Source organism: Apostichopus japonicus, chromosome 13 (assembly GCF_037975245.1).
Source record: "Apostichopus japonicus isolate 1M-3 chromosome 13, ASM3797524v1, whole genome shotgun sequence".
NCBI classification, from domain to species: domain Eukaryota; kingdom Metazoa; phylum Echinodermata; class Holothuroidea; order Aspidochirotida; family Stichopodidae; genus Apostichopus; species Apostichopus japonicus.
This window is the reverse complement of record NC_092573.1, coordinates 11,598,246-11,609,797: the sequence shown is the minus strand read 5'-3', so window position 1 is coordinate 11,609,797 and position 11,552 is coordinate 11,598,246. Positions and strand designations below refer to the sequence as shown.

The following is an 11,552-nucleotide window of genomic DNA, read 5'->3' as shown; positions in this document are numbered from 1 at the left end:
TGGTTTCTTATTTACAATACATAAACTGATTTTAATCTGCTCCAGTGTTTCCAGCGAAACAAAGTAACTGTCAAGTTAAACACTGCTCACGATACAAAGTACTGACTGGATAAAAGGAAAAAGAATAGATAAAAGGAACAAGAATGGATTTGAGAATGCATTATAACTGTCAGGATCTCCCTCAAAGACTGAGTTCGCGTCATTTTTGTTTTGCTCAATGAAATGTTCAGTAATTGATACACCTACTAGTATACTAATCTCATTATTCCATTGGCCTATGTAGCGGGAAGGAATTTGAATAATTCAGGATGTTCTTGATTGTTATAGATTGGTTTCTTGTGGCATCTTAACTATTTAAACTGCATATTTCTTTTACATGTGGAGGGCCTTTTGCAGAAGAAAATTTGTATTGCATTGGCATTTCTTTACTCTGTGGAATGTTACAAATGTCATGTCACAAGGCACATATATTCTGCATCAATATACAATCCATTAGGCCCATATAGGGCCGCATTGGGCAACCTATTCTTTCTATCTGGTGGGACCTATGCAGAAGAAAATTTGTCTTGCATTGGCAGTTCTTTAATCTGTGGAAAGTACCTTTGCATTTGATATTGGTTTTTTTGTGGTACCAACTATGATTGATCATAGGCCATTTGGGGGCCCTTTTTTTTAGTGTGTCTGTTGGCCCCTTTGTAGCAGAAAATTTGTCTGGCATGATTATTTGCATAGTCTGTAAGATCAACCCGAACATTCTAAACCGGTTTTGAGTAGTACCTTGCATATTTAATCTGGGTCAATGCTACGATAATGGGCATTTGGGCCATATTTGGGGGCGTCTGGAGGGCCCTTAGCAGTAGAAAATTTGTCTGGCATGGGCCATTCATTACTTTGTGGCATTCATGCATTAAGTTGACATTGGTTTCAAGTGGTACCTCGTTCGTTTGATCAAATTCATTTTAAGGGGCCCTTTTGGGGCGTCTGGCGGGCCCTTTGTAGCAGAAAATTTGTCTGGCATGATTATTTCCATAGTCTGTAAGGTCAACCCGAACATTCCAAACCGGTTTTGAGTGGTACCTTGCATATTTAATCTGGGTCAATGCTACGATAATGGGCATTTGGGCCATATTTGGGGGCGTCTGGCGGGCCCTTAGCAGCAGAAAATTTGTCTGGCATGGGCCATTCATTACTTTGTGGCATTCATGCATTAAGTTGACATTGGTTTCAAGTGGTACCTCGTTCGTTTGATCAGATGCATTTTTAGGGGCCCTTTTGGGGCGTCTGGCGGGCCCTTTGCAGCAGAAAATTTGTCTGTCATGGGCCATTCAGTACTATGTGGCATTCATGCATTAAGTTGACATTGGTTTCAAGTGGTACCTCGTTCGTTTGATCAGATGCATTTTTTGGCCCCCTTTAACCGGCCCCATGGGCCACATGCAGCAGAGCGACCACGGCAGACGTCCACTTTTGGATATACTGGGTTTTTCCACAAATGTTCCAATACTCAGATATTGGTACCTCGTTCGTTTGATCAAAGTGCTCTGGGCTGCCGGTCTATAGCCTGGTGTTTGGAAACATTTCCAGCTCGGACACATCAAGCATCGGAGGTCAGATCCCAGGTCCGTCAATGGTCAAACATTCTGTGACCACAATGTTGTTGTCACAAACATTTTCTATCTTTGATGTACTTGCCATGATTTACAATATCTATATTTCCTCTTGAGAAATGAGTTATGAAATAACTGACAAGTTTCAGAGTATGTTATAGAGTGCCATCTTTCTTTCTACAATAAAAATTGCATTATAGGGCATATTAAAACACACATAGCACACTATTTCAATTATTGATGGGTATTCCAGATAATAGGACAATAAAATAAAGGCACATTTTGATAGAAAAGAAAAAGAATTTAACCACTTAGATGGTGTTATAACATCATTTAAGTTGCATTTTGCTTTGTTACAATTTTGTTCCATGATATTAAGTCGGTAAAGGAAATGTACTTTACACAAGGTAATAAACAGTTTACCTAAACACTTTAGAATATTAAAACAAAATACTCTTAAAAATGAGGTGACCAGACATTCCAAATTTCCAGGGACAGTCCTGGGGTTTTGTGAAATGTTCCAGGATTAAATCAGTCCCCAGCAAACAGAACCTCTAAAACACTCAGAGATCCTCAAAATGCCACCACTCCCTTTAAAAGTAGTGTGGGTTCTGACCAAGATATACCAATGCAGAGTAGTTTTTCTGCAAGTTACAGCCTCAGAATAATCTAAAATGCAAATATCTTTAATGACCTAAACAACCTCACTGTAACCTAAAATTTCCAGTCTAAATTTTTTTGTATTCATTAACTTGTAACCTAAATATTGAGAATCCAATACAAACGCTGCATTTTTCTTTACATAAAGATTATTATGCCAGCCTTTCTTATAGGAAAATCATGGTGTTAGATCTTGCCCTGAAAACCCAGTTCAATTAATTTTGTGCAAAAATTGGTAAAACTAACCGTGAAAGCTCAGCTGGAAAAGCTGTCATTCAGTTCCAGTTGAATTAGTAGACTGGAATTAGATATTGGCATGAAGTATTTCTTCTCATATATCAGTTCTATTTGTTCGCAATTGTGTGTGAATTTACCTTAACTCCTCATTTATGAAACAAAATCACTTTTCCGGAATGCCATTAATATCTTTCTTTTTCGTGATTACCTTTCCTTTCCAATGCCACAGACCTACTGCTGATATGTTATAACATTTGAAGCCTGTACTAACACCATTCTTTAATAAAATGAAAATGAGCACCTGAAACTTATAGCAAGACTAATCTAAACCATTAACCAAACATAAGGAAGGGCCTGGGACCAGTCACAAAGAGGCAAGAGACCAATCCTTCCACTCCCTTCCACTTCACTTGAAGAGATGCAACATACTATGTCTTACAGAATGTAAGCTATGTAAACAATCTAGTTGCAGTGAGGACCTTAACACTTGTAATACTTAATTGTATCCTACTGGCAATAATAATACCTGGGCAAGTATGGCCACAAAACTACTGATTAGGCCAATGTTACATTCTTCTCGTCTTTACAATCTGGTTTAATGATCCATGCAAATGTACCACATATTTAATTCAAAGATTAAGTGGGGCATATAAAGACCAAGACATCCAACACTCTAAAATATGAAACCCCATCTCAATATCCAAATATGACACTGTGAAATGATCATAACATTTGCCAGTTAAACCATTCTCTACTCCAGGAAATATTGATATGTCTATAACATCATCATGGCTAAATGTTTTTTTTTGTTTCTCAAAAATCTTTCCTTACAATTAAAAACAAGATATTATATTCTCCTTGAAAAGTAAGACACTGAAGTGATTGCAGTCCTGTCTAACCTAAAATGGATTTGTCTAAATGAGAAACTTTTGTAAGAGAATTATCTATCTCTGTGAGTAAATTATTTGTGCATTATTAGAAGCAGAAAAATATAATCTTAGCTCAGTTACTATGATAATGGTCCACACACTGCTGTTGCCAGATACTATTGTACAACGTTAAAAAAAAATCATATCTTATAAATACAAAATTCTATCAGGATGTATTTCCATATAATGATACAGAAAATTTGACAGCAGAATATTCCAACACCATGAACCTCAGAACAATCCTTTTTAAAACTTCTGCAATACTTTTTCTGATCATTTAAAAAAACTTTGAAACTAGCGTGAGTCAAAATCAACTCACAAAATCTGAGTAAACGAGTCCCGTACCTGAGATGGCGTCGCCTAAACCCACGGTTTTTAACGGTTCCTTACATACTAAGACTGGACTGAAATAAATTTCTATATTGCTTATTTCCCACTTGAGTGTCGGTTTATCTGGCTGGAACTGCAATCTATCGCCATGCATGGGTGAATCACTGATGGCGATGGCCCTTTTGGGTACTCTCAACTCCACCTTGTCAGGGACGATGGTCTCGTCCTGACAGGCTTGCATTCCGGCAACTCTGGTACCGGCGGCCACTGCCGATGCTGTGTTGGACCACGAGCCTTTTCTCGTAGCTATAATGTGATACGTTAGACAATGAAAGTGTATGCGGGTCAGTGTACTTTTCCTCTTGCTGCGAAGTAATGCGACCAGGATGTCGGCCACCTGCGGTATTTCTGGATGACCTTTGGTGACCGCAAGGTCGTTGGCCAACCCTGTAACCTTTGCGATGAGTGATAACTCTTGTTCATTTAGACCTAAGGAGTGGACTTGACCAACAACCTGGCATCAAAATTGGAAACAAAAAATGGTAAATCATGAAACCAAAAGAATTTTTTTTTTTTAAGCAAGCATGCTATTAAATGACACTGCTTACACATAATAACTTGCTGTAAAGACCTGGCACTGAGCCGGCCAACACCGTTATTGAAGTAGCCAATTTCCTCTGTTTACAAAGTCATTAGGAATAGTCATAGTATAGTTTGAAATGTTTGAGGTTTATGATTAATTATATCTTTCCAACAGCAATCTTCATGGACTACAGTATTAACCATTTGTCAGGTTTCCAGGAAACTTAGCTTTCATTTAGTGGCAACCTATGGTAACTACAGTACTACCATATTATGACATATTCGTCGCCACAGTCAGCAATGAACACGAGAAGACGATTACCAATTTTAGCTTAGTACTAGTCGAGAAGAAGACTAGTGTCTTTTCTTTTTTTCTCAAGGATGACAAAGTTCTGATGAAAGTCAGCACTGAAGCAACAAATTCGGTATTAAACGAATAAACCATCGAACGCTTAATTTTGCTCAACTGTTGTCAAACCACATAACAGAATTAAATCCAAATATGAAAATGGACCATTTTAAAATTGAATATATACTATGTACTGAAACCATTTGGCCTAAAAAAATCAATTTACCTGAGAAAACAACTGGGTGACCAGATTTTTATCAGCCATGCTAGCCAATTCCAGATGTACCGGTATATGTTTCGGCAATTGGTCAAGTTGGTCCAAGAGGTTTGATATTCTTTGCGCTTGAAATTCTGGTTCCTGTCCGTCCAAGAGATGAAGTCCAGAAAATACAACAACATCTGGATTGAAAGCTGGAAAAAAGAAGAAAAACAGAAAGATTAAAAAAGAAAATGAAAACAGGTGAAAGGTCATACCTGTAACTTGACTAATGAATTGCCAAACAAAAAAACAGACCTTGAATGTGTTTCTTTCTAATGAAACCAAAATAAAGAAATTGTTGCAAATGAATGAAGAATGTATTTTGATATCTAAATAGTCATAAGGAACAAAGAGAAGGATATTATTTCCAGTAATCTCCGGTAGCACAGAATCAAAGAAACGACGTAGGCCATTTACTGCAAGCTTTGTCTTGAAATGTCTTGAATGGGTGAATGGAGGGACACTAGAGGGGGAAGGGTACAGAAGAGAGGGAAGGAGGGAGGGAGAGGAGGGAGGAGTAGGAAGGGATTATTTTATGCCTTGTTCATTGTGTTAATTCCCTTTAAGAATACCTTAGTATGAAAGCAACTTTTTTCATTGCAAAATTAAAAAAAAAAAAAAGAACATTTCAAAATATTTAGAATTAATAATATTTAGAATTAATAATGAGGTGTGTAACACAACAAATCACATGTGCTTGAAAGGGTACTGTATGTTTAGGAATATCTTGTCCAGACATTTTTTGTTTTCCAGATAATTGCAATTATATTATCCTTTCCTCATTGATATTTGAGAGATAAATGATAAACCTGGAGATTATGTTAGATTACAAGTTCAAATTTATACATTTATGCCCAAAAAATAACCAAAATATTCTTTGGTAGGATCCAATAAATTTCAAAGCAGTAGTGAATCAGGAACTTGAGGAAAGTGGTGAGACGCTGAGGTACACTATCATCCATCAAAATGGGGAAGTTAAATGGCAGTCCTGTGAGCAGGAATGTATGCGCCAGTTAACACACCTGCTTGTGATTCTCTGAATATTCATTGAACAGGAAAATATATAAGCCTGTGTTCATCTATGATCCACCTCATGGATCTGGTTTACATATGATATTCTGTTTGTCTTCCTAACCCTTTGAGATTCACTAACCTAAACCTAACCTTTAAGGTAAAACCAAACTTTAGGCTACTTTTAACTTGAAATAACCTTGAACGTTCTCTGCGAATCCAGCCAAGGCTTCCATCTCAGAATTAGCAATATCGTGAGAGGTGATAAACCTGGTGGCCACGGGGGTCACTGCATCACCCCACACCTCCCCCTTGGAATATTCTAATATGAGATGAACCTCGTCTTGTTCTCTCCTGCTGCTGGCTGGGGTCCTGATGTTTGATGACAGCAAGGATTGTACTTTAGGTCCTGTTGGACCTATAAGGAGAATCTAAAACAAATGTAAAGAAAAAACAAAAGAAACAAAACTTCATTTTTAATTCATTATATGAGATTAGGCTAAACTCTTTCTTTAGGAATTTGCAAACTAAACATACTAATATTCCTCATATACAACACTAAAAACTGAATTAAATTGTGACATAGTGAGTCCTTAGGCGTGAGCTTGGAAGGCAGGGCTGGATATATTGGTGACCATACTCGAGCTGTGAAAATATTACAGGTTACAAAGTTTAATAGGCTAACAAGAGAGTCAGGTTCGACTTGGGAATATGTGGACTTAAGTATACAAACTCCTGATAGTAAACACATATTAACATGTTTTATTCCATGTTGTAAGGTTTTAATGTCATAATAGAGTTCTTAAAACCTAAACCACCTAAAACCACAGAGATTACAATGAAGAGCGGTGGGCAGCCCTCAGGCCTCGATTTGCCCCCACATGTGGTTTAACAGAAGAGCAAAAATGAATGAACTCTTCCAAACTGGAATTAAAGTTAATGGTTAACCAAAGGTTATTTAGTGATAAAGTTCTAAAAACTATTCAATTTATCCCACCTGCATTAAACCTAGTTAATAGTGTAAGGGTTGGAGCCAATCATCTTACTGAGAATATTATTTGTGTATTTTCTAGCAGAAACAAACATACTTTCACGTCATAGAGTCCGTCGGTGGTATCATTAAGTTTGTTTGGTAATTTCAACTTTTCATACATTTTCATATCTTCTTTGTTTTATATGCCCTTTTGGTTTCTTTCTTGCTTTGAATTCTTGTAATTGTTATTGTCAGTGTAAAAGATTATACAAAAGTCTCTCATACCGCAAACAAGGATATATAGAGAATAAACTGAAACTGAATCAACGTACCTCTACGTCAGGGAATGATGATGCAATCGTCAGTGCAATTAAAGCAGCATTTCCGCCAACAAAATACTGTGAAACCATAAAATAATTAAAGAGAGGATAATAAGATGAAGTGAATTATTTCTTGTCCTTAATCTTCATCAGATTTATTGATAATGAGATGATGATATCCTTCACTTTCAAACATTAAAAACAAATAAAAACAATAAAACCTTCAAATGTGAAAGTCAAAGCATGGTTCATGGTTGGATTTTCAAAATTTTTAAGAACCAGGTGAATCTTTCATGGTCGAAAAGCATGGTCGCTAATAGAAATGTGTATAAATTAAAATAGCAATCTGAGTTTTGAAAAAAAATATTGAGGAGGTTTATCATGTTTATTATAAGAGTCTTATTTAAAATACAGTAAGACCTTGATTGATTAAACAGCAAGTTCTCCACTAGGATTGTCATCTAATTATAAGTCAATTAGTAAGCAATTAACAACACCCCATTCATGTGTAAAACCATTGTCCCTGAGACACTGTTTTTTCCCTCCTCATTATCACATGATAAGTACAAATAAGATTAGATTGGAAATTTCAGGAACTTTGTCTTTATATACAGGTTCCAATCTTCATTAAAGGGATATATATTCTGCAGTCTGTAATTTGAAAACACCATCTAATTACTTATTAATTACTACATACAGTTGTTTGAATCATTGCATGTAAACTATTTTTAAGTTCTCTACTCCAAAAAGTGGATCACAGTTAGGGTGTCTGTGTTGTCATTGGGGGCAGATGTTCTCCAAACTCTTTTCTGTTGATCTATCTTGCCGTACAATTTTCTTCAGTGGTAAATGATTTGTACATTATAAAGAAGAAACAGACTATTTGTTTTTAGTATAGCTCAATTGACATGCCGACAACAAATAACTCTATGATTGCCAGATGCTTTCAACAAAGTTTTTAAATACATTTCTTGTCCACAACACAAAATGCTGTTAGGATGGGATTTTGGCATTGTGATGACTAACAAATGGAACAACAGCCACCAGAATATTCTTTGACTGTAGTTTTTGTATTTCTAAGATTTACGGTAGCGAACATTATTTCAGAGGTTTTTTATGCTTTAGTGACAAATTAGGAAAGTAATTCCAAACTTGTTTTTTATATTTTTTTTAAATAGTGGCCTTATAAAAAATCAATAGGATACTATTGTCACTGATTGCAATACAATTTTGACACATGCAGCATATCATGAACACTTCTTTAACTTGAATTGCCTCTGTTTGTGATTCAGTGTCAATATTTTCCTTTCTTTTCTAGATATGCTATGCTCTGCAATGTTCAGCAAGTAACATTAAAACATTTAATACCATACTTTATACCATATTGCATTCAACAATTTGATGTCATGCCTTTCACATGGAGGTTTCCTTTCTGATGAGTTCAAGAGAAATATATGATCTTCATGTTTGAAAAACTTTTCAACAAAAAATGAAATATTTATCAGGTAAAACATCCAAATAGTTAGCTAAAGCTTACATGTTTTTCTTTCAAATTGTGCGCAGCTTGAAGGATGTCGTTGAATCCCTTTTGATCAGCAAAGAATCTCTCCACACCAGCCCCTTTTTCAAAGTAAAATGAGAATGTTTCTTCTAGGTCAGCTAATGATCTCAAAACAGAGTGGTCTTCTCTCTTTCCAGATGGACGGAGGTTCAGCTTTTCAAAGAGCTCTGTCCCAGATACGATCAAATCAGCATTAACATTCACACTGAGAGGAAGAGAATAATAATACAGAGCTTTACTAAATAATCGTTTGAAGTGATATAACCTTAGACATTTCGATAGGAAGAAGGGAGGGTCTGAGTAAGGGTGAATATGCAAGGGGAAGGGAGGGGAGGGGTTTAAGGACACTATTGAGGACAAATCTCTTGGGACCCTACCTTGATGTGCCTGTTTAATAGAACAGAAACTTGGGGAGAAATGTCTTACTTTGTTTGTGAGATAAATCATTCAAACAGTCATGTGATGGATGGTGAGGGCGAATCTACCATTTTGTCTAATGTGTGATGTCATGGAGATGCCAGTCAGTGGGAAGAGGTACATGCATCCCTTTATTTAATGTAGGCAATTACATTTTAACAGTATCACTTATAATTTATAAAATTCAAATCTTTACCAGTACAAGACTATAGTACAGTATAAGCTTCAGAGATTTGCAAAGCAGCTCTTTTATCAAGAAACAAACTACACATAGATCAGGAAATAATCATTTAACATTCAAATTTTGTGCAGCACTTTTGCACCTGGCACTGAAATTTGTCTCTGACAAAATAATATGCTTCCTGTGTAGAAAACTGCACTCTATATCTTTAAACTTGTTTCGCAGTGTCACCATTTAGCATAGCATTTTGAGTTGCAATACTGGATATTTCAGTTAATGTTTTCAGTTTATGTTTAAAAGATAACTTAATATTTAGAAATGGTGTGTACGTAAGCAGCCTGGACCGACCGGAGTGGTTTTTAAAATAGTGGCAGCTACCACATTTATCAAAATATAATTCTATGCTTTTAGTCATATATCCTTTGAGAACAAAATCTGGACAATCAGTTTTTATTCTATTTCAAATATGAAAAAAAAACTTTTAATCTTACCCAACAGCAATTCTCTTCTTCTGCAGATGTGGTTCTGTGATTTGTTGATCCCAAGCATTTGCAATTCTTACTTCCCATGGCTCTTCTTTCAACAGCTTCTTGACTAGCCTTTTCCACACGATAGGGTCATAGTAATATGCAATTAAAATGATGACCAAGCCAAAGAGAATTGTCTTTGGAATCATCGTCAATGAATAGTTTGACTCGGACCACTGGAAAAAACAAACAAATGTTTCATGGTCTTCAATAACATGCATATAAAAAAGTAAAAATTAAATATACAGTTTTGACTATACATTTAATTATGCGGAAAATTGCCAACAGTCTATAGTCCAATTACTCCTATGGATGCATTTCAGTAGTACAATGTATGTATTTTAGATCCTCCTGCAAGCAGGAACTTGCGAAGAAGCCACATTGGTTTATCAAAGCCGCAAGCTGACTGAAGTCAGTCTCTTAGAAGTTAGATTCATATTTAACGTCCATGATTATGAATTGTCAACAACTCTGTAATTAGAAGACATACATTAATCTTGGAGTGACTCGAACCGGAAACCTTATGATTGGAAGGCACCGGCGTTAACCACTGAGCTAACACTCCTGGTTCTCAATGCATTCTATCTCCACAAAGCTTTCCAAGAAATAATGAAATGCCTGCACGGTATCCTGTGTAGGCTACTTAATTAAAATATGTCTGTGAATCTGAACCTTGATGTCTAGTCAGATATGAAGTCTTGACTTTGCTCAAAACTGAATAATGTTTTTACCAGTCACCCTTATAAATCATTTAGATTTAAAGCCAACACTAGACTTGCTTTTTCTTTGTTGGATTTCGATTGAAATTTCACAAACCCTAACCTATCAACATTTATTTCATCTCTAGCTAGGCCTATTCAATGAATGATACTTGGCATAAGCCTAATAAGGAACCTGCGTAAGTGCTACCACTACTGACTCTGTAGATTAAGCTCCCATTCAGTTGCTATAGACATGGCTAGGCGCCATATGCATAGTCATACTTAGGAATTTGATTACGCTAAGCTAAGTTACAGGCTAAGTTAGCCTTCACTTCAGTTAGGCCTAGGCTACCCTCATCCTAGGCATACTGTATGCCTGACTGAGTTGGGTGAAGGCATAGGCTACCCAATGCTATTCAATGATCTTGAGCTAGTCAGACATGGCAAATGCATGTCTATGATGACTACGTCTTGCTAAAAATACACACGCTTACCTTTAACAATGTGAAAAGAGCTCTTGTTGGTCACAGTTATGACTGGTTAATTAGCTCGTTCCTGCACAGAACCAGACTTCGTGGAACTAGGCTCAGTGGTTAATGTAGCATAACAAACAACAACTTTGCAAAACTGCATAGCGCCAACTTCTCATCAAAGTTGTTATGAATTCTGAAGACCAAACAAAATGTGTCAATCTACAACATGACATAATCACCAGAAGATCGGAGATGAGGAGGAGGAGGAGGAGGAGGAGCAGGAGGAGGAGGAGGAGGAGGAGAAACGAATAGAAAGAATAGCAGCCTGGATGGAAGGGATGGGCGGCATATCCAAATGTTTCAATATTTTGAACGACCTCAGTTGGACGGCTATGTAAATCATTGGGGGGGGGGGGGGGGAGGCGGGTGAGGGAA

At 36.6% G+C, this 11,552-nt stretch overlaps 1 protein-coding gene across 1 annotated transcript; it reads right to left on the bottom strand.

The window, feature by feature from the left end:
- Positions 1–1,758: 1,758 nt before the first annotated feature.
- On the bottom strand, positions 1,759–11,298 carry LOC139979057 (ADP-dependent glucokinase-like). The gene is made up of 7 exons (XM_071989703.1): positions 11,139–11,298; positions 9,908–10,119; positions 8,795–9,023; positions 7,270–7,335; positions 6,164–6,395; positions 4,921–5,105; positions 1,759–4,277 (listed from the first exon to the last, which is right to left on the bottom strand). Exons 2-7 carry the CDS (start codon positions 10,090–10,092, stop codon positions 3,744–3,746), a joined length of 1,431 nt encoding a protein of 476 aa, XP_071845804.1. The 5' UTR covers positions 10,093–10,119; positions 11,139–11,298; the 3' UTR covers positions 1,759–3,743.
- Positions 11,299–11,552: the final 254 nt, after the last annotated feature.

Excerpts from the sequence above, each read along its gene's own strand:
- LOC139979057 (XM_071989703.1), bottom strand. The coding sequence starts at position 10,092 with ATGATTCCAAAGACAATTCTCTTTGGCTTGGTCATCATTTTAATTGCA. Across the intron at positions 9,024-9,907 it reads AAGAAGAGAATTGCTGTTGG|TGTGAATGTTAATGCTGATT; the intron begins GTAAGATTAAAA and ends TCTTCCTCTCAG. Across the intron at positions 5,106-6,163 it reads ATTCGCAGAGAACGTTCAAG|CTTTCAATCCAGATGTTGTT; the intron begins GTTATTTCAAGT and ends TCTTTTTTCCAG.